At 37.3% G+C, this 24,266-nt stretch overlaps 1 protein-coding gene across 1 annotated transcript in view; it reads left to right on the top strand.

The window, feature by feature from the left end:
- Nucleotides 1–24,266, top strand: part of wdr11 (WD repeat domain 11) — a 154,636-nt gene that overhangs the window by 74,281 nt on the left and 56,089 nt on the right. The window contains 4 exon segments of the mRNA XM_036573658.1: nt 3,507–3,613; nt 12,768–12,843; nt 15,705–15,813; nt 24,139–24,263. Coding sequence (XP_036429551.1) covers nt 3,507–3,613; nt 12,768–12,843; nt 15,705–15,813; nt 24,139–24,263 — 417 coding nt within the window.

The following is a 24,266-nucleotide window of genomic DNA, read 5'->3' as shown; positions in this document are numbered from 1 at the left end:
GTCCTTCGCAGTTATGTGTTTTAAGTCGCTCACTACACCCTGTTCTGGCTCCAGGCTTTTCATTATTTATTTATTGAAGTTATGACTGTACAAATATGTACCTTTCCTTTACCCTTCATTTAAAGTGCACAGTTGGACCTTAAGGGCACTGTTGTACCTTTCAGGGTACATTTATTATTGCTTGTACCTTCAGGGACTAAAATCTACCTGGATTTACTGAGCTTAAAGTCACTAAAGGCACTTTTAATGCGACACATGCTCACTAAAGTTGATTATTCACTCTTACTGATAACACTGATTGAATATCTTTTGAACTGAAAGGTTTTAATGAAATCGTTAGTACAAATAAGCGTATAAATAGTGAACTTGAGCTGTTTTATTGATTTTTGAAGTGAATCTAAGTTGTTGAAGGAACAGGTTCAGTTTTTTTCTGCACATTTAAGCGTTTAGTGCAGTTTCTTTTCATTTGCTAAGTTTAACATATTGGAGAAAAACAAAAAACACAAAATAACGTGCCGTAACTTTTGCACAGGCCATATTTTGTGTTTAAGTTTAGCAAATAAACAGTGATTTCTCATTAAAATGGGCAGTTGTGTTCTTGTTTTCACTCAGAATTAAAAGGAAAATCAACAAAACGTAATTTGATGTAATGTTTGCATGCATATATAGTATTTATTAGGGCAGTGTGTTTTTACTAGTAAAAGAAAGTCATTATATAACAGAATGAACACAAATATAATAACATAAATATAGTAAAACATAATACAGTTAGAAGAATATAGGTTTGGCTTCTCTCTGCACTACAGCCGTCGCATGGATTGGTTCAGTTCCATCAGCAGCATCTGATTAAACATAATAAAGGATTGATTAGATAAATAGTGTTTATATAATAACTATAAAAGACGCAGAGTTTCCGAGATGAGCTTTGGAAATGGTTTAAAGAACACATTAATGTGCAAAAAACTTAATGCAAAATATGCTGATTGTGTTCCGTTTGTGTAATTTAATAAAAATATATTGTAATGTAACTAAATTTTGGAACATATTGACGAAATATTGCTGTGTTCAATTTTTTACATTTTTTAAATTTCTTCTCATTATTCGTTACTACAGCGTCGCCCCATTTGAGCGAAGTATTTCTTTAAAATCTCAGTTTGAAAGTCCTTTTAAGGCGCTCCAAAGAAAACATCTCATTTCTCTTTCTATCTGAAGTCCTCATGCTGTCATTTTCTCTCCTTCATCTACTTGCCATCAATCTCTCTTTCTCTCTCTCTCGGGTCACTCCCCGCTGCTGGTAGGAGTGTGATGGACACACGCAGTCTGTAGACACACACACACACACAGTATAAAAGTTAGCTGGAGTCCTCTGCCCTCGTTCCATGGAGAGCTTCGTTTCCATATCATTTGCATATTTCAGAGAAAAGTGGGCTAATTAATCATGTGGCCGTTTAGCATCTCATTAGTACTCAACGATGGATCCCCAGCCAGCGCTGAAACGACACCCCTTCTCTCCGCACTCTGATCTCTGCCGACAGCTCTTCAGCCCTCGCTTCCCCACGCCTGCCTCCCCAGAGCCTTGGAAAGGTTCTGAACTAAGTTTTTTTTGTTTTGTTTTGTTTTGCTTTTGTTTTTATTGTCTTCACCACTTAGTTTGGATAAACCATGAATGTTTATGGGTCCACAGGTAGGTTTGGACCCTTTTTTAGACTGAATACAGACCTGCCCAATCAAATAACCATGAAAACCTTCAGATAGAACTGCTCATGTGCTAACCTGAAAGGCAAAGCAAAACCCCCATATGACAGCAAAGGTCCTGATGGAAGTGATGGTACATGATTCTATTGTGCAGCATTGCTTGTTCGAACATGATCTGCATGGACGAGTCATCAACAGGAAACCTCATCTGTGACTTCACCACAAACGGCAACATTAGAATTGTGTGCACAACAACATCTAGATGAGCCAGAGACATTTTAGAAACGTGCCGTGGGCTGATGAAGTAAAAATGAAACTCTTTGGCCACAATCAGCAAAGGTGTGTTTGGAGAAAAAACAAGGAGCAGTATTTGATGAACGGAACCCCCTGCCAACTGTAAAGAGCTGGATCTGTTAGGTTTTGGGGTTGTGTGGCAGACAGTTGTTTTGTACTAACAATGTTTTTGTACTAACAATGTTTACTATCCGGTGTCGACCAGAGGAGGATGGGTTCCCCTTCTGAGTCTTGGTTCCTCTCAAGGTTTGTTCCTGTTCCTAGGGAGTTTTTCCTTGCCACTGTCGCCACTGGTGACGCTCATGGGGGCTTGGACCCTTATTTCTTTCTGTAATGCTGATTTCCTTGTAAAGCTGCTTTGTGACAACACCTGTTGTAAAAAGCGCTATATAAATAAACTTTACTTACTTTACTTACAGTGGGAAACACTACATGGATAGATTGAATAATTGATTCTACTGAAAAGCAACACATTCTGGAAGCAAATGTGAGCAACTTTAAAGGGGCTGGTTACTACAGGACAATGATCCAAAACATACCATCAAAATCCACATTGAACTACTTCAAGAAATGCAAGCTGCAGTACAAAAAATGGTATCTTGTCAAGTAAAATTATATTAAATGTAGTCATTAAATCTAATATTTCTCCTGGTACCATTGTTGTAAACTAAATTTAAGATTATTTACCTCATTCCTAGACATTTTTACTTGTTTTGAGTAACTATTAAGCAAAATAATCTCATTATATTGTTAGATAATTTTGCTTGTTGTAAGAAATGCGCATGAAACCAGCAAAACTATCTACCAGTATAGTGAGATTATTTTACGTGATAAAATGACCTAAAACAAGTAAAAATGTCTGGAAATACTTTAGACAATCTTATAATAAGTGCACAACATCTCAAAATGGGAAATATTAGATAGATTGACTAGATTTAAGATCATTTCTCTTGAAAAGACACGATTTTTTGCAGCGTGAAGCTTTTGAAATGGCCTCAAAGGCCAGACATCACTAAAAAAAAACCCTATGGGAAGAACTTATACATGGTGTGCATTTAACATGCAAGAAAGTCCAAGGATATTGCAGGTCTAGAAGCATTCAGCCAGGAATTCCTAAAATGGGAACAGAAAGATTCCTAGTGGCCTATAGAGTGTTTACAGTGTTTGCAAGCTGTGTCCAAAATTGTGAACAAGCCACACTTACTATGTACCTTTTTATATTCAAAGCAAATATAAGATAACTGTCCATTAACATCTGCAGAAAAAATGTTATTTTCTAAAATAGTCAGTTGAAAATGTGGCGTTAACCTTTTACCTCATGTAATTTGGTGGAGTGTCTGGATTTTTGGTGTGGACGATAGAGATTAGGTTGAAAGTGTTTGGAGTGTTCCTTAACATGAAGTCTAGAACAATGTATGCATCTGATCTGATGATTGAACTGTGAACAAGACCTTCATATATCTCTCTCTCTCTCTCTATCTCTATCTCTCTCTTACTCCCTTTTCTCCCTTCCACAGAGGGATTGAGTGGGTTAGTCTGACCAGTTTCCTGTCCTTCGCCACCTCGGCTCCTAACAACATGGGCCTAGTAAGGAATGAGCTTCAGCACGTGGACTTACGCACAGGTGAGCAAGCAAACCCAACCTATATAAACCCATCAATACACACCCAGGTTTCCCACAGATCCTTATTAAAGTCTTATAAAGTCTTAAAGGGGAATTCCAAATTTACCAAATTTGTGCATATTTCAATGTAAACCATAAAATGGCTATAGATATGCTGCCTTATGCCTGAGACAATGCTTTATAATACTTTAAAGATAAAATTTGAACCAGAAACCTTTTGGGTTTTTTTTTTTGTTTTGTTTTTTTAAACATCCATGTTGGAGAGGTATATGCAGGACGCTGTAAGCCAAATAGTCCCCAAAGGAAATGTATTTTTTTGGTTTTACCATCATCAACATTCCATATAAACTCAGAAGACTTGTGTGGGTTCTCTGGTGGTTTTGGATAGTAAACAAAATGTCTATATTTGTGTTGTAGTCATGGTGACCTCTGGTTCCTATCACCACCACTGTAAAGACATCTGAACCATTTCACACCAAACCACTCTGGATCACTCTGTTTACATCTTAACCATTGAATAATGCAGAACTTTTGAAATATTGATGGAATTCCCCTTTAGATTTAAAAATAAGGTCATAGCATGTTTGAAAATGTCTTATTTTTCACTAATAGATGTTCAGGGATATCTGATTTCAGCAAATTGTAACGGTTCAAGTTTGTTTTTTCACCGTGCCAGTTTGAATAAAGGAAACGTTAATACATACCGTATATTGATGTGTGCGTTAACTAGTGGAAACTGTATATTATTTTTGCCATATTGAGGTGTCAAAAATGGCTTTAAAAAGCATTTAATTTCATTGTAAACAGCCACCTTGACAAGACACCCTGCCATAATGCTGTCATTCCAGTCTCATGCTAATCCCAATCTCGCCCCAGCATGTGGACATTTAGATTAAGATTCATGAAGGTGATTGCACCAAGTCTGAGTCTGACAGGAGACGGACTGTTGGGCAGAATAGGAAAAATGGATTAAAGGCTGTTCAGGGAGATGGAGAGAGCAGAAGTTCGATGGAGAGGCTATGTGAGGACAAACCAAGGGAGAGAATGAGTGGAAAAAGTCAAATCAGAGGGAGATAAGACTGCAAGCACGATATTTGTGGTGCTCTGGAGGGTGATGGCCCACTCTGCTCACTATTTCTGCCTTTTTATAGCAGCATTAAGGAAATGGGACAAGAGAGACTGCAATTTGTGAATGATTTATTACAGCCTAACATTCATGGAGGATTTTCAGATTCATTGTGACTGTCTGATGCTGGAGCTCAGTCTGGATGTGACGTTTATAAAATGTGCTGTTCTGGATCTGTACTTTCAAACGCTTTCAGACACGATGCATGTGTGATTATCCTGGTTGTTGACAAGCAGTTCTGTGCATGTTAGGGATGAGTCAGTTTTCAAATAGTTGTGAAAGTCTAAAAATATTATTAGTAAATTATTTTTACTGTTTTTGATAAGCAAATTAGTTTCTCTGTAACGTTGTGTGTTCTCATATTCAAGAACCATGACTTCAGCTACGTCCTACGTCAGAGGGGCATGTAAATAGGGTGAGATAATCAGATATTGTAGATGATTGACAAGTAATCTGATGATGCTTAAAAGGCTCAGTGTGTTGGAAAAGAGATCTGACTAGAGTAGACTAATTTACCTTTAAACAGCTTACTACATAATAATACTAAATAATATGCACACAAACTGTTTTATTCACTTTTACTCTTGAAACATCGGCTCATTATGAGGCCTTAAAAAGCTGTTAGACTGCAGGAGATTAAATTCCCCACTGTGTTGCTGTGCGTTTCCCAGAGTGTGATTTACTGTCTGAGAAATTTCTGCTGTATAGCTTAACTGTCTTGGTGGTTCTGATGAGTTAAAATTATTAAAATTATGAAAATATAATACTGCATGGTTTTCCAAAGGTATCTATAGCTGATTGACTCCACTATAACAACAGAAAACACCTTGTTTTATTAATACAGAAATCAAGTCAAGTCAAATTTATTTATATATATATATATATATATATATATATATATATATATATATATATATATATATATATATATATAACTTTTACAACAGATGTTGTCACAAAGCAGCTTTACAGAGAATCCGGGTCCACGCCCCCAGTGAACAAGCCTTGGCGACAGTGGCAAGGAAAACTCCCTCAACAGGAGGAAGAAACCTTGAGAGGAACCAGACTCAAAAGGGGAACCCACCCTCCTCTGGTCGAATAGTCACTCATTCAGAGCGGGTGTTGCAGTCTGAGGGGCACTATTAGCACACAACACACCTTGAATCTACACCAGAAGGAGCTCATGAATACACATATTTGCAGCAACACCTATTAATTTTCATTGAAACAGTTAATAAAATACTCATTAATCTCAAGCTTGTTTTATAGATACCAACCACACTACACAACTGGTGTTGTGTGGTTGGTATAGTGGTATAGTGTAGTGGGTAACACCTCTGCCTTCTACGCTGTAAAATGATCAAACTGTAAGTCACTCTGGATAAGAGTGTCTGCCAAATGCCGTAAATGTAGTGTAAATCATATAGATTTAATGGAATACAACTGTCAAACATCATTTAGTGAATTTATCATGTTTGGTATCAGATAACTCTTCACAAACTCACTGTTTCTGGGCTAACATGTATGAGGTGAAATACGTTGAAATGTGTAATGTAACTAAGGTACTAAGGCCAACTAATAGTAGACAATAAGCATTTGTATTTTTGTCTCACTGGTGGTTCAGAATAGTTCAGTAGCCACGTTTACATGGAGCCTAATAATCTAGTCACATTGAAGCTATTCGGAATTCAATTTCTATCCGATTGAACGAGGTGGGTAATCCTGTAAATAATCCGTTAAATAGAAGAATAATATCCGTGTAAACGCCTGTATCTGATTACATTCCCTATCAGAAAGTTTAAGTCCGTTCTGATCATGTTCGTCACGTCATAGTGAAAGTTTATACCGTTCAACATGGCGGAGCAGAAACTGGTCTGCAGAGGAGACGAAGTTTATGCTCTGATCTTTAAAAGACGGCGGTGGGACGGACGTCCAGCTTATGTGTCTCAGAACACGACGTCTTCCTCTCGGCCTTCTTTAATAAGGACATGTGAAGGACGTTTTCCTGAGTCTGACATCATTTTAAAGCAATTAAAAACACAAGCGCTGCTCACTGCTGCTCATCTCACTCTGACTGGACCTCGCGTCATGTTCGCTGTCATGGCAACGTCTACTCCAAGTTATATTCTATGTATGCATATAATTTTGGATCTGATTACTTGTAGTGAGCATGTAAACGAAGATTTTCATCAGATTGTTGAGTAGAGTGAGAATATAAACACCTCAGTCTTAATCTGTATTCAGAATGTATTCAATCGGTTTGGCAAAAATCTCCGCATGTAAACACAGCCAATGATTGTTTGTTGTGACCCCTGGTTCCTGTCACCACCACTGTAAAGAGTCGGCAGGTTTTCGTTTCGACACCAAAAAATTCTGAATGACTGTTTACATATCAACTATAGTTTAGAGTTTTTTGAAAGTATGGACCTTGTTCTTTCAGAAGAATAAATACAAGAAACTAAATAACCTAATATACATTGACGAGCCAAAACATTATGACTGTGAGTAACGTTGATTATCTTCTAACATCAGTGCAGGTGACGGTCTGGGGTCTATTGGATGGTAAGTGAACAGTCAGTTTTCATACTTAACATGTTGGATGTGGGGAAAAAATAGTCAGGCGTGAAGACGTGAGGGACTTTGCCCAAATCGTTATGACCACATGGGTTGGAGCATCTCTGAAACAGCAAGGCTTATGGAGTGCCCCTGGTCAGCAGTGGCGAGTACCTACTGACGGTGGACTGAGGAGGGACAAACTATGAACCAGCGAACCAAGGTTCTTCGATGCGCGAGGGTGATGAAGGCTATCCCATGTGGTCTGAACAAAAATGTTTAATGATGATTATGGGGGGGAACGTGTCTCAACACACGGCGTGCTGCTCAGAGTGCCCATGCTGACCCCGTCCACCATCGAAAAAGTTAAAAATGGGCACGAGAGCTTCGGAACTGGACCTTGCAAGAAGGTCACCTGGTCCGATAGATCCTGTTTTCTTTAACATCATGTAGACGGCTGAGTACATGTGCAGTGTTTACTTGGAGAAGTGGTGCATCAGGATGCACTGTGGAAAGCTGGTGGAGGGAGCGTGATGCTGTGGGTGATGTTCTGCTGGGAAACTGTGTCCAGGCATTTATGTGCATGTCAGTTTGACACGTGCCACCTAGCTAAACATCGCAGACCAGGTGTACCCCTTAATGGCAATGGCTTTCCCAAATTGCAGTGGCCTCTTTCAGCAGGATAATGCACCCTGCCACACTGCACACGGTTTGGCAACGGCTTGAGGAACATGATGAAGAGTTCAAGTTGTTGCCCTGGCCTCCAGATTCCCCAGATCTCAGGCCATCTGTGGGACGTGCTGCAACAGGAAGTCCAATCCGCAGTGGTTCCATCTCGTAGCTTGTAGGATTTAAAGGATCTGCTGCTGATGTTTTGGTGCCAGATATCACAGAACACCTTTAGAGGTCTTGTAGAGTCCATGCCTCGGCCAGTTGGAGCTGTTTTGGCAGCGTACAGAGGACAAGCAGCATGTTTGGCAGATGGTCATAATGTTTTGGCTCATTGCTGTAATGCATACTAAACCTTTCAAGCAGTTCCATGACAGCAGTGGTTCTAAATTCCCAACTGTGTTTCAGCATCTAAGTCTCATCAGGATCATTTGACTGGGGACACTGGATCTGTCTGTCTGTCTGTCTGTCTCAGTTTGTGTGTCTGTGTGATCAATCCTCTGTCTGTGTGAGACTGTGACGCTAGCATGGCCCTCTTCATCAGCGCTGCTTTGTTGTTGTTTACTGTATACGGCTGCCCCATCTCCATATTATCTCCCTGTCTTCATTATAACAGGGCCTTAATGAGCAGCAGCACTACACGCCCTGCATCTCAAGAGCCTCAGCTGAGCACACACTCACATACAAGACACGCAGAGTAATAAACAAACACTTTAGTGGCCAAAAAATGAAATTAAGGAGATGCTAGGAAGGCAGTAAAACCGTTAAGGAGAGGCTGGGAAGATGTGGTTTAAGTATGGCATCTGTAAAGCTACAATGATTCTGTTAGCTGATTTTATACGCCTCCTGTTAGATTTCGGCAATATGACAATATTTTATCGTCATTGTGATTGATTTTGTTATTGTGGTGAATTATACACCTTTCTGAGCATCTTGTATATCATCAGTACTTAAGGAACACTGACCAACCAAATGTTTCATTACAAAGAGGGCATAATTAGTCCTGTTTATTTGGATTTAATGCAGTGTGTGAGATGTTGAATAAAAATAATTTAACATTTTTTAACGTGGCACCGCAAATGCATTTTATCTGTGAAAACATTGTGATACGCATCGTATAAATGTCTGTAATTATTATAAGACAATATTTTCTCTATATTGCCCACCCCTGCCTCCTATTTTACAACTTTTATAAGTTTATCATGAAAGAAAACAAACAAAAACCTTTAAATGCCCACCAAATGTGGCCTGTGCAAAAGTTATATTTTATATTTTCTCTGCAGAAGTCAGTTATTCTGACTTAGAAACTCAGCAAAACGTGTCATTTGATCAGGGCTGTCTTAGGCTTTGTTCACACATCTGACATTTTTAAAGCTAATTTGAGACACTGTCGAATGTGGTACTGAAATCCGATACGTATCCAATATGCAGCAGTGCGGCTCAGTCTGAACAGCCAGATCGGAATTCCTGAGACTTTTACATCAAACCAACTCGGCATTCATCATAATGCTGCACTGCTGAGACTCATAAAAATCTAGGCTGATGTTTCTGCACAAACAATTAGAAGAGACTCATCCAAAACCCTCCGAGTTCAAAGAGATTTAGAAAGAAATGTCCGAACGCGGCCGCAGGAGAACGAGGCTGCGGCGTCAAAGAACAGTTAAAAGTCTGAAAGCGAAGTTTATAGAATCCGAGGACGCAAACCAAAGAAGTGACCGCGCCCTTTTTACGGCTCGAACACATTCTGGGTGATGAGCCCAGCTGTCAGTCAGTGAAGCTTCATGATGGCTCCTGTGACGCTGGTGAAGATGAAGCTGATCCTCCGGGAGCGACTGGCGTTCGTTGGCGGTCGTGATTGTTGACCTCTGGATGGGCCGTGAAGCAGCGTGACGCTCTGTTCTTTTACACATGCGGGTCAGTTTAGGAGCTGATCTGTTCAGACTGATGTTGCATACAGATCACATTTAAAAGATGATCTGAACAGCCAAACAAAAAAATCGGAATGGTGAGAATCAGATTTGGGCCACTTTTACCTGCTGTGTAAACGTAGTGTGTGTAGCAGCTGCTCATTTTGATTCAGTGATTGTGTTGATGTTCTGAGAGGGACTCGTCAGAGTCGGAGGGCTTGCGCTGGTGTGAGCATCACCCTCTCGCTATCACGCTGTGAATTTAATGTAGCCCTCGTGGGAATGTTTCTGTGTAAGCGAGCACCTAAGGGAAACCTCCTTTTCCCCACAGATGGCCATCACACCTGTTGGTCAGGCTCTTCTGCTTTGACAGGAATATGTGTTCGGGGAAAAGGGAGCAGTTTCTCTGCCACGTCAGTACTCTAATGACCCCCTCACCTCCATCTGTGCTTTAAAGGACACACTTAGACAGCCCCACAGTTCTCTGCTGCAATGTCGTTTTGCTGTTTGCAGTGCAATATTTACAGTCTTGCGGTTTGAAAGCAGAGCCATGGGGGAAAATGTGTTGCAGTGTGAAATCAACATTGAACGACTGTTGAAAGTGTTGAATTCTCAGTGTGTGTTTTTCTAGCGTTTCGTTCATGCTTAAAAATGCTTTGATAAGTGGTCAGTAGTGCTGTTTATGACAGTTCAGCTAAACATTAGGTCAGTATTTATTAGTGTGCCCAGTAGAAAAGCCTTGTAAGTATGAGATGTAGTATTAGAGTTAGAAAATATATCTGAGTGGGCATTCAGGATGATTCTAGCAAGCTTCCCAGAAGAGTGGAGGCTGTTACAGCTGCAAAAGGGGAGAACTCCGTATTAATACTCATGGTTTTGGAATGGGACGTCCATCAAACTTATATAGATGTGATGTGGTACTTCTCGGCCAAATAGTGTAAGTCAAAAGTGTACATATATCAGGTTTGTTTTGCAAAACTCTTCAAAAAAAAAATGTTGACTGCCTTCCAGATGTTTTAAATCAGATTTATGTCTCTTATGTTATGTAAATAAATCCTGCTGCTGTGCTAGATGTCAGCAAACCTGACAGGTCTTTGAGAGATGATGCTGCTGCCTCCACATTATTTATTTTTATACCCTTGATGATTTTAAACTGGGTGTACTTATAGCTAGTTTGATTAAATTCAGATATCAGTAGCAGCACCTTAAATAATACTGTACAGATTCTGGCACTTGGAGATTTTCACTGCTGAATGTAAATGTGGCTGAATTGCTGATGCAGCCCTGTTCAGCTTTAGTGGCAGTTATTTAGATCCAGTAATATATCGCTGCTGTTGGAACAAAACCTCGTATCTCCAAAACGGTAGCTTTACAGGAGAAGCAAAAAAACCTGCTTTACCTTTAATGCAGGTCAGTGTAACCAGACTTTTTTCCAAGTCATTTTGGGCTGTTTCCTTTGGTCTATTCACAATATAAAGGGCAACAGGCATTTCTAAATTATATCAAGAACTGAAAAATGACAAAAATGGAGATGGAGATTTTTTCTGACAGCAGCAATATGCATATTTCATGCCTTTACACTTGGTGTCACTCACCAGCCATTAAACTGTAGCTAAATTAATGAGAATGATGAGTATCAATAACTGAGCATAGTATTTGGTCCAAGATTAAAATCTATAACTGCAGTATAGGAACTGTATTATCTTTCCTATAAGCGATATCAGATGTTCTTGATTTAGTGTAGTGTTAGCTCTGGTATTAGGATAGAAGTTATCAGTTGCTCTTGTATTTGTAATATAATGTATAGAATTATGGAATATTAAAGGACCATATCATGGAAAATCTCCTTTTTAAAGGTTTTATGCAGTATGTAAGCATTGTTAAAGTTCCAGAACATACAGTTCACTTCCCAGTCCATACAGTCTATATATGGAAACTCAGCTGCAAAAACAGACTGTTGTTAGTTTGTTTTTGTGATGTCAACATATTGGATATATCCACCTTTTCAGCCTAGCAGTTTGGCCCCGCCCACTCATGCTGAAGTTATGAGGATTGTTTTGTTCCAAGTTGTTTTTGAAGGAAGCGCAATATAGGGCAGCCAATCAGATCAGAGGTCATTTACATATGTTTGTCTTAAAGACACAGTAACCAACACAGCCTGTTTAAGTTGGAAAATGCTGATCTAGAAATGAATTATAACTGTTTTGGGTGCATAAAACCAAACAAATGCTATAAATGGACCATCAGGGGAAAATATGTAAAGAAAAAAATGTAAGAAAAATGTAAAATATGGGTCCTTTAAGATTTGGCTGAACGATTATTGTACAGCTGTAAGTTGATAAACCTTGATGGCAACATCCTTTAGTACTGAAAAGCTAGTCACAATCCTTAGTGAGACTAGACATTTGGAGACCTACTAACTCTGTGATAATTATATTATTATATTATTATATCGCTGCTGTTGGAACAAAACATTGCGTCTCCAAAATGGTGACTTTACAGTAGAAGGAAAAACATCTACTTTACTCTTAATGCATTTCAATGGAACCAGAATTTTTTCCAAGTGATTTTGGGCCTTTTCAAATTGTCAAAAACTGAAAATGACAGACATGGAGATTTTTTTTTTTTTTGACAGCAGCAATGTATGTATGTTAATGCCCATGGTTTTGGAACGGGATGTCCATCAAGCTCATATAGGTGTGATGGTGAGGTGTCCACATACTTTTGGCCATAAGGTGTAGCTCGAGTTTTCGAATCAGGATTTTCACCCATTGATAGTTTGTTGTGGTTTTCCATCAGATAATCTGGCATCTGGATTTTCAGTACCTCAAGATCTAATTATTTGCTATTGTTTCTTTCTCTCTTTTTATCTCTATATCTCTCTCTCTCTGTCTCACAGGAAGGTGCTTTGCATTTCGAGGCGAGCGAGGGAATGATGAACCAGCCATTGAGATGATTAAAGTGTCTCATCTAAAGTGAGCAAGATGCACAAACACAGTTTCTTGTTTCGATCCCTCCGTAGACGATCACAGACTTTGGTCCCAAAGGCTTCCTCGGACTCGTGTTGTGATTATTGTCTCACATACACATTTTAATATACACTCACAGAACTTCCTAGTTCCTCATTTCTCGCCCCCAGCTCAGCACTCTAAAGAGACACTCTTGACAGAGCCAGTGAAGTATTTCACATCAAGTAAAATTATCTTAAATCTAGTCTATTTCTCATTTTGAGATTGCTGTAAACCGATTATGAAGTTGTTTAAATCATCTGATTATTTATTATAACAAGCAGAATTATCCGCCAGTATAGTTAGCTAATTTGACTGACTAAAATAAATTAATACAAGCAATAAATGTCTATAAATAAGTTAAACAACCTTATAATAGACTTACAGAAGTCTCCAAATGAGAAATATTAGACATACAGACTAGATTTAAGACAATTTCACTTGACAATATACAACCCCATTTCCAAAAAAAAGTTGGGACGCTGTGCAAAATGTAAATAAAAACAAAATGCAATGATGTGCAAATCATTTAAACCCTATATTTCATTGAAAATAGTACAAAGACAACATATCAAATGAATAATTGAAACTTAGAAATTTTATTGTTTTTTGAAAAATATATGCCCATTTTGAATTTGATGCCAACAACACTTTGGCAACAGGTCAGTAACGTCACTGGGTATAAAAGAGCATCTCAGAGAGGCGGAGTCTTTCAGAAGTAAAGATGAGGAGTTCACCACTCTGTGAAAGACTGCACAATCAAATAGTGAAACAATTCAAGAATAACGTTTCTTAACATAAAATAGCAAAGAACCTTTGCTTTTCACCATCTACGTGACATAGATACATAATATCATTAAAAGATTCAGAGGGACCAGCCAAAAACCAGCATTTGCTGGCCATGATCTTTGGTCCCTCAGGCGGCACTGCATTAAAAACAGACATGATTCTGTAGTGGAAATCACTGCATGGGCTCAGAAACACTTCAGAAAACCACTGTCTGTGAAAACAGTTCATCAATGAGGAGCTGAAATCGTTTATCAAACAAGAACAGGAAAACATTGCACTTTCAAAACTACAGCAGTGTCTCCTCAGTTCTCAAACGCTTACAGAGTGTTGTTAATAGAAGAGGTGATGAAACACAGTGGTAAACAGGCCCCCGTCCCAACTTTTTTGGAACATGTTGTTGGCATCAAATTCAACATGGGCATATATTTTTCAGAAAACAATAAAATTTCCCAGTTTCAACATTTGATATGTTGTCTTTGTAGAATTTCCTTTAAAAATATGGTTTGCATGATTTGCACATCATTGCATCCTATTTTTATTTACATTCTGCACAGCATCCCAACTTTTTTGGAAATGGGGTGGTATTATTTCTTGTAGATAGGGGTCCAGGCAAGCCTATGACAAGGTATAAACTGTCTTTCTCTTTGTGTTTGTTTATCGCATTCCACTTTATCACCCACTCTTTAAAAAGATGGTTCTTCAAGGGTTCTTTAGTAAAGAAAATGGACCATGAACCATGAACACTCAAAGGACCCTTTGCATAATTAAAGCGTTCTTTGCATCTTGAAAGGGTTCTTCAGATTAATGGAGAGTGTACTGTACTTTTTGAAAAGGGTTCTATATAGCACTAAAAAGGGTTCTTCTATTGTTACAAGCTTGACATTTTAACAATAGAAGAGCCCATTTGAGTTCTATATAGAAGCCTTTATAGAAAGGTTCTATATAAAATCGTCTACAGCACATTCTGAAGAACGCGTTCACGATGCAAAGAACCTTTAATCACAAAAAGGATTCTTTGAGTGTTCATGGTTCTATATTGAACCATTTTTTTTTACTAAAGAACCCTTGAAGAACTTTTTTTTTAAAGTGTTGAAGGCTTCAGAGCACAGTGAATTGTGCTTTTACTGTACTTAAAGGGCCCATATTCTACATTGTGTATTCTTGTATATTGTTTTTCATCTCTGTGTACCAAATAACAGTCATAATTAATCTTAACACAACCATTTCCAAGCTCTCTTAGTCCTTTAGAATGAAACAGGCTGTTTCTGTTGCTGTACCTTTAAGGTTGATGTATGTAAATGCAATTTTTTCTGATTGGCTATGCTGTATTGTGCCTCATTCAGAAAGCAGTCTGGGCTGAAACACTTCTTATAACTTCAGCTTGAATGGGTAGAGCTGAACTGCTGCAGAATGGGCAGATTTGTATATGCAAATGTGATGTTTGCGTGACTTCACAAACATGGTGAATTCAAAACGGGTTGACATATATATATATATATATATACATTACATATATGTATAGTCTAAGGAGTAAATGGTAATACTACATCAACAGTAATACTACATCAAACTCTTATGGAAAACAAAGTGAAAAATTCAGTTTTTGATGATATGAGCCTTTAAAGTGTTGTTTAGGAAGGGTTGTGCCTTGTGAGTTTGTGACTCAAGTGCTGTTGAAATTGAATATTTGTACTTTTACTCTAAAGTCGGCTTCTGTTCTCTCCTTTGTGGAGAATCATCTTCCAGACTTATCATTTAAATGGTAATCAGAAATCCCCGATCAGTCACTAATCATTGCATATTCTTCGAGAAGGTACATTTAAATCAGTGATTTTTATAAAAATCGAGTAATTAGGTTAATGATGTTATTATGGCAGCTCTACACCAGAGTTACTTCTGCTGGAGGCCAAAACGCCTCAGTAAAACTCTTCCTCTTACACAAAATGATTATCAGTTGTTCTTGGTTCTGAGATTTGATTGGTGTTGATCCTCTGGGGTTATGATGATGTGACAGTCTGTGTTTATGTCGGCATCTGTAGGCAGTATCTGGTGGTGGTGTTCAGAGACAAACCTCTGGAGCTGTGGGATGTCCGCACAGGGACCCTGCTGCGTGAGATGGCCAAGAACTTCCCCACCGTTACTGCACTGGTAAAGACGTATGTGTGTTGTTGTGCGTGTGTGTGTGGCTGTGTTTGGGTGGGTGTGTGTGTATATGTGTGTGTGGGTGGGGGTGTGTGGGTGGATGTGTTTGGGTGTGTGTGTGTATATGTGGGTGGGGGTGTGTGGGTGTGGGTAGAGGTGGGTGGGTGGATGTGGTTGGTTGTGTGGGTGCACTTATTTTCATACGTTTTAAGTTCATTCTGACAAAATCTCCTCAAAACATGTCCACAAATATTTGAGTGTTATAATCGTCTAACAGATAAACTATATTCATATAATTTGGTAGATCAGTTGGAGCTCTTTATGGTCCATCAAAATATTTGAGCAGTTCATTTTTCAATTTTGAAGTTGATTTAACCCTAAGTCTTGTTACTGCAACATGTCCACATGTCTCATCACTAATATTTATATATATATATATATATATATATATATATATATATATATATATATATATATATATATATATATATATTATTTTGAAAAATGAGTTTGTATTTTTTTACTTTAATGAACCAAAACATCAAAATTTCTGTGGAACAATAAGTAAAAAGAAAAAGCTCAGTGGTTGCATTAATGAGATAAAAGTGCAAAATGCTTTAAATACTTTACTATGTGTGTGTGTATATATATATATATATATATATATATATATATATATACGTAGTATATATATTTGTATATATCACCGCTGTGAGAAGAAAACCTTGTATCTCCATTTTTGTTGTTTTTCTGTTATAATTTGAAAATACCTGTTGTTCTTTACATTGTTTGTAAATTTCATGAAGAATGGACCAAAAGAAACAGTCAAAAATGACTTGGAAAAAAGTCTGGTTCCATTGACTTACATTAAAAGTCCGTTCTTCTCAGAATGTGTCCAAATAAGAGCTTCAGTTTGGTTCTCTGGGCTCTGAGTGAGAGGAGAGGCTCGATTTGGTTGAGGATCCATTCGTTTTCTTTGCCGTCCAAGATTCTCTCGAACGTCTTCACCGTCACCAAAGTTCAAAGGCATCTATATTTTTCCTGTCAGGCTTATTTATTGTCCAGCTTTCACCTCCTTTAAGAACCACGGAGAAAATCACAGCCTGGACAGGTCTGATCGTTGTGTATAGAGACACATCATTGCATTTAAAGATCTTTTCAGGCTCCTTCATCCTGGTTCTGCTGAGCGTGTCATATTTCTCGAGTGCTGGATCTTCTGTTAACTAGGTTAATGTTTGATCTGAGTTGGCAAAAGCTGCCCTCCATCTCCACATCTTCTCCATCAGTGGTAAAGTTAGCAGTCTTTCTGTCACCATAACCTCAGTCTTCGTTATGCTTTGAGTTGAAGTCCCATCTTTTCACTCCTTCCTTGTTAGGGCCTTCAGGTCTTGCAGATTATCCGCTATGAGTAATTAAGTCAGGAGAGTTTGTGATGGATTTGAGTGAATCCCAGCTCTGGCTGGAGGCATGCAGGAGAAATCTGGAACCAAACCTGTGTTGTTCTGACCACTGCTTTGAAAACAAGAAATTATTGCTTCTTTTTACTGAAGTAATGCTTGTTTTTATTGATTTTAATGTTGTATTGTTTTTGTATATATACTTATGCTGCAAAAATGATAGTAAAAACATCTTAAATGCAGTCAAAACAGCTAATATTTCTCATTATGAGATTGTTTAAAGAATATTATGATTGTTTAACCTCTTTTTACACATTTTTACTCGCTTTTAAGTAATTTTATGTAGTGAAAGCATCTTATTTCGTTGACAGATCAGTTACTTGTTTTGAGAAATACTTAGGCTAATTTTGCTCATTTAAAAAAAAAATATTGCTTTAAACGTGAAATGATCACCGTTGGACAACTGTGCGACCTTCCGGTCACAAGGCTGGTTCCCTAACCTCCAGCCCACGACTGCCCACATAAAACAAATAAAAAATAGCTAGAAATGAGTTAAACAACCTAACAATATTTTTTTACAGGGATTAGAAATTTGAGATATATTTATTAGATTTAAATATGATGTTACACTTGATGTGAGATCATTTTTTGCAGTGTAAGACTTTCACAAAGTACTATAAGCAGTACATATGGGACGGTGCGCCCTGTGCGTGCCTGTCTGCCTGTAGTCATGCACAATTCTTATTATCACCTCTCAGGTTGAGAAATTAGTCTGGAAACTTCGCCTCACTCAGCAAACAGCCCGACTTCGTTATCCGGCAGGGAAACTCATAAAGAGGAGAGAGCTGTTGTCCAGCTCGTACTGCAGGGCCAGTAAACATTGTAACGACGCTACTGAAGGCAGCTAACAAATAAGCCCCACAATAATGTTAATAATACATGCCTTTTCTCAGCTCCCTCTGCCAGCTCATTTCCATATTGATTGCACCCTCTGGGTAAATATCCATAGCACCAGCTTCTAATGATCAGGGCCTGAATTATAACCCCCCACCTCACACACACACACCGCTTACTTGTTTGTATTTGTGGATATGTGTGTGTCTGTGTGCATTGCAGCACTTAGCTATTGCTGGACTACAGCTTGAGTGTTCTGGATAGCAGTGTTAGGAAAAGTCTAGTACATTCTGGAGCACGGCTATTCCAGACAAAGACCCTCGACTTGACCTTTAAAGCAACATTAAAGATGAACAAATAGACTTCTTATCAGGCTGGGTGGTGGATCATCGGTACTGTAGCACATAATGTATAAGAAGGTATGATGATGAAGTTAAGTTGTGCTGTCCGCTAGGCCGGTCACAATTACTGCATAGTCACGTGATCACAGTTATTAGAGCCGGAAGTCTGGCCTGGAGAACCAGAGTATTTATTTTTTGGTAGAATATAAAAAAAATTGTTTGATGTTTGTTAATGACGCCTTTAGAGGGCAGTGGTGAGCGACATTTGATGTTCATTAATGATGCCTTTAGAGGGCAGCGGTGAGCGACGTTTGTTTATTTGATGTTTGTTAATGACGTCTTTAGAGGGCGGCGCTGAGCGACGTTTGTTTATTTGATGATTGTTAATGACGCCTTTAGAGGGCGGCGCTGAGCGACGTTTGTTTATTTGATGTTTGTTAATGACACCTTTAGAGGGCGGCGCTGAGCGACATTTATTTGATGTTTGTTAATGACGCCTTTAGAGGGCGGCGCTGAGCGACATTTATTTGATGTTTGTTAATGACACCTTTAGAGGGCAGCGCTGAGCGACGTTGAGCGAGTCTCATGTTAAGCCACCCACATCCCTGTCAGTTTAGCATTACGTGCAATAAAAGTGACATTTAATGTAATTGAAAAACAGGCCTATTTGCAGTTTAGACACTAACCCGTACCACGAAGCACTGCACCCTGTACCGAGAGCTGTGAAGATGCTCAGACTGATATTACACTTAAACACAGTGTTCCTTCAGATCCTTAGACACTTTTAAAAAGTCTTCAAATAGATACTGAAAAATGAAGGCCGTAAAATGTCTGAATTTGTCCGACCTCACAGTTACAGATATTAAAATTAGAGATGTCAGATGTTATTTAGCCCAGTGCTAATTATATATCACTATCACTAAAAATATGGCTAAAACTGGAAAGCAAGATCACAATATGTCAGTATAGTAATATACCAGTCTAGATGTTGTTTCTTCTAGCTTTGTCATTTGCAGTCAAAAATCAAGTGTGTAACCAGTACAAACAGAGTTGATCACCGTAATGCTCATTTATACTGGAGAAAACAGTCCGTCCTCTACAGCTCATACAGAACGCAGCAGCACAGATCCTCACAGCACCAACACAGAGAGCTCATATCACCCTGTTTACACTCTGCACTGACCGCCTGGATCTTTTAGAGAGATTTTAAAGCTCTGCTGCTGGTTTTAAGGCCCTAAGTGACTTTAAAGCACCGCTTACATCACAAAATGTCTGTCTGTTTATGTTCCAGCTCGTGATCTTAGATCTGCAGGTTCTGACCTTCTACAAACACCTTCTGTAAATTACAGAAAACGTGGAGAGACTCTCAGTTATTCTGCTTCTAAACTGTGGAGCTCAGTTCAGCTTTTATTAGTCAAGTTCAGAGCTCACTTTTAATAAACATCTAAAAAAGCAGCTCTTTAACTCGGTGTTTAATTGAAATTCTGCTTTTTTGCTCTCTTTGGTTATTAAACATTTAAATGTGCTCTTTGTCATTATAAAGCTCTTTGAGCTGCCATCAGTATGCTCTATAAATAAAGATATTATTATTATTATTATTATTATTATTATTATTATTATTGTTGTTAAAAGGCCTGATGCCATACTAAACAACGGGAATGTTGGGGTCATTTGATTTACAAATGTCTTGGCAAATAGATAACGAGCTAACAGGCTTCTCCAGTAATAATCAGCATTATGCTTGAAATATTTACTGAAATAACTTCACAGAAACAAAACAGAAAACAGTCCAATCAAAACAATCTCTGTCAGGTTTGTAAGACATTCTTGTAGCTGCACTCAGGAGTTGTGACTTTATTAACTTTATTAATGCTCTTATTAACCTTATTCATGCTAATCTACGAACCATCTGATTCTCTGATACCATGATATCGGTGTTTGTTGGAGGAAAACCTCGTATCCCCATTTTTGATGTTTTTCAGGTTTTTAAATGATAATTTGAAAATACCTTTTACCCTTTACAATGTATGTAAATTTCATGATGAATAGACTAAAAGAAACGGCCCAGAATGACTTGGAAAAATGTCTGGTTCCATTGACTTCCATTAAAAGTAAAGTATGTTTTTGCTTCTCCTTCTTACAACTTAAAATACTTCTGACAACAGCGATATATTCATGATGTATTTTATCAGAATTGCCCACTAACATGCCTCTATTGATTGATAGGATCCAGAATTGTTTCCCTTCTCCAAACCGCCAGCCTGTTTAATGGTGGGAGAGCCCGTCGTAATTAAACGATGTCCTTGTTAAATGAAGGTTTGAAGTAAAAGACACCTCTCACTGTTTTATTACACCAAATTAAAGACAGTCCAGATCTACTTCAGGGTGTAAATCCAATTTAATTGTAGCCTGTATAATAGATTAACACATTGCAGAAGCTGTAGGACACATGGAAGAGCAATCTCAGGAAATGATTGTGATGAAATTAGGATTTATATTGAGACGATGTTCTAATAGAGTTTGAAATGCACTGAGTTGCAGTTAATTGTACAGAGTTTGCTGAGACAGTGGTGCTGTTTAAGCTAAGAATAACTAACTTTCTTCGTAGGTGCTTTAGAGGTGCTTTCGGTCCAATCCACCTCATCACAGCGTGTCCAATTACATCCCACTCAAACTTTTCCATCAGCTGCAAAATCGATAATCCGAGACTCTATTTTCTAGAAGTCATGAAGAGAAGTTATAAACTGGACAAGAACTTTTAGGATTTTTCACTTTTGGACATCTTAAGTGGTCTCAGACTGCGAAGTCATGGTTTTCTGTGCGAATGTGAACATATCAGACAAACTCAGACCCACATATGAACCAGACTGGAGTAAGAGGTGTGGTTTATGTGAGGTTCTCTTCTTCAGAACGGGGGTCTTTATCCATCAAATTACAGTGATTAGATGATTGGACATATTATTGCCTGAGTTTCCACAGCTTCCTGCGCTGCACAGCTCACGTTCACAGTCAGAGTCACGCAGTCGGCTCACGCACACACTAATGACATGCAGAGACAAGCCGGATGATCTAGATACAGAGGCTTTTAAATGCATTTGTATCATTATCCCAGAGACATGAGTAACGCAAATAGCACAGTTCTTTTGAAGACAGTTACTTTAATGTGAGCGCAAAAACGTGAAGTGTAGTGACAGAAAAAGTAATCACTTTACTATAGTGTTTTATTTTAGGCCACGTTTTCCCCAACATGGTCCATGCAGTGAGTTAAATCAATGATTTAAAATGTGCTTAAAATGGTTGTGTTAGTTGAGTTAAATGTTTTAGTGTTAGTTGAGTTAAATGTTTTAGTGTTAGTTGAGTTAAATGTTTGTGTTAGTTGAGTTAAATGTTTTAGTGTTAGTTGAGTTAAATGTTTGTGTTGAGTTAAATGTTTGTGTTAGTTGAGTTAAATGTTTTAGTGTTAGTTAAATGTTTTGTGTTAGTTGAGTTAAATGTTTTGGTGTTAGTTGAGTTAAATGTTTTGGTGTTAGTTGAGTTAAATGTTTGTGTTAGTTGAGTTAAATGTTTTAGTGTTAGTTGAGTTAAATGTTTTAGTGTTAGTTGAGTTAAATGTTTGTGTTAGTTGAGTTAAATGTTTTAGTGTTAGTTGAGTTAAATGTTTGTGTTAGTTGAGTTAAATGTTTTAGTGTTAGTTGAGTTAAATGTTTGTGTTGAGTTAAATGTTTGTGTTAGTTGAGTTAAATGTTTTAGTGTTAGTTAAATGTTTTGTGTTAGTTGAGTTAAATGTTTTGGTGTTAGTTGAGTTAAATGTTTTGGTGTTAGTTGAGTTAAATGTTTGTGTTAGTTGAGTTAAATGTTTTAGTGTTAGTTAAGTGTTTTAGTAAGTGTTGAGTTAAATGTTTTAGAAAGTGTTAGTTAAATGTTTTAATGAATATTAGTTGAGTTGAGTGTGTTAACTGTGTGTTTTTTAGGAGGTGTTAGTTAAGTGTTTGTGTTAGTTAAATGGTTTAGTAAGTGTTAAGTGTTTTCTAAGTGTCAGTTAAGTGTTTTAGTAAGAGTTTGTTAAATGTTTGTGTTAGTTGAGTTGTGCTTTAGTAAGTGTTGAGTTAAATGTTTGTGTTAGTTGAGTTGTGCTTTAGTAAGTGTAGAGTTAAATGTTTTAGTATTTGTTAGTTAAGTGTTTTAGTAAGTGTTAGTTGAGTTAAATGTTTTAGTAAGTGTTAATTGAGTTAAATATTTTAGTATTTGTTAAGTGTTTTAGTAAGTGTTAGTTGAGTTAAATGTTTTAGTAAGTGTTAATTGAGTTAAATGTTTTAGTGTGTTCATTGAGTTAAATGTTTCAGTAAGTGTTAATTGAGTTAAATGTTTTAGTATTTGTTAAGTGTTTTAGTAAGTGTTAACTGAGTTAAATGTTTCAGTAAGTGTTAATTGAGTTAAATGTTTTAGTAAGTGTTAATTGAGTTAAATGTTTTAGTAAGTGTTAATTGAGTTAAGTGTTTTAGTAAGTGTTAATTGAGTTAAATGTTTTAGTAAGTGTTAATTGAGTTACATGTTTCAGTAAGTGTTAATTGAGTTAAATGTTTCAGTAAGTGTTAATTGAGTTAAATGTTTTAGTATTTGTTGAGTGTTTTAGTAAGTGTTAATTGAGTTAAATGTTTCAGTAAGTGTTAATTGAGTTAAATGTTTTAGTAAGTGTTAATTGAGTTAAATGTTTTAGTAAGTGTTTTAGTAAGTGTTAATTGAGTTAAATGTTTCAGTAAGTGTTGAGTTAAATGTTTTAGTAAGTGTTAATTAAGTTAAATGTTTCAGTAAGTGTTAATGTTTTAGTAAGTGTTAACTGAGTTAAATGTTTCAGTAAGTGTTGAGTTAAATGTTTTAGTAAGTGTTAATTAAGTTAAATGTTTCAGTAAGTGTTAATGTTTTAGTAAGTGTTAATTGAGTTAAATGTTTCAGTAAGTGTTAATTGAGTTAAATGTTTTAGTAAGTGTTAATTGAGTTAAATGTTTTAGTATTTGTTAGTTAAGTGTTTTAGTAAGTGTTAATTGAGTTAAATGTTTTAGTAAGTGTTAGTTGAGTTAAATGTTTTAGTAAGTGTCAATTGAGTCAAATGTTGTGTTTTAGTAAGAGTTAGTTAAATTAAATGTTTTTGTGTTAGTTGAGTTACATGTTTGTGTTTATTGAGTTACATGTTTTAGTGTTAGTTGAGTTAAATATTTTAGTAAGTGTTAGTTGAGTTAAATTCCAGGTTATTGGCCAAACCAGCGAAGTAAATAAGAAAAGCATATGCAGCGGATTCTACCTTGTTATTTACGGTTGTATTTAAAGTTTGGGAGCTCCTGGCCAAATGACAATTTGTCGATTTCTTTTAAGTAACAATAAGTAAACACATCCTCTACTGAGAACACACTTCTGAATATTTTAATTCCTAAGTGCTGTTTATGTGCTGAATGTAACATATTGGGGGCAAAATGTGGCACCTCTTATATTTTATGTTTTTTTTCCCAATATGTTAAACTCAGAAAATGAATTGTGCACAAAACTTGCATATTTAAGTGTATTTTCACTTAGAAAATCAACAAACCCATGTTCTGCTAACATTTTAATATGGCTGTCTTTATTTTCAGATGGCGTTACTGCCTGTACATTTGACAGTGTACAGTACTGTAAGCAATGCCTTTCTCTATTATGTATGTGTACAGGAATGGTCTCCCTCTCACAACCTGAAGAGTCTGAAGAAGAAGCAAATGGCAGCTCGAGAGGCCATGGCCAGACAGACCACGCTGTCGGATGCCGAGCAGAGCAGCGTGGAGTCCTCCGTCATCAGGTC

Source organism: Colossoma macropomum, unplaced genomic scaffold (assembly GCF_904425465.1).
Source record: "Colossoma macropomum unplaced genomic scaffold, Colossoma_macropomum, whole genome shotgun sequence".
In the NCBI taxonomy this organism is placed as follows: Eukaryota; Metazoa; Chordata; class Actinopteri; order Characiformes; family Serrasalmidae; genus Colossoma; species Colossoma macropomum.
This window is presented reverse-complemented; position numbering and strand designations above follow the sequence as displayed.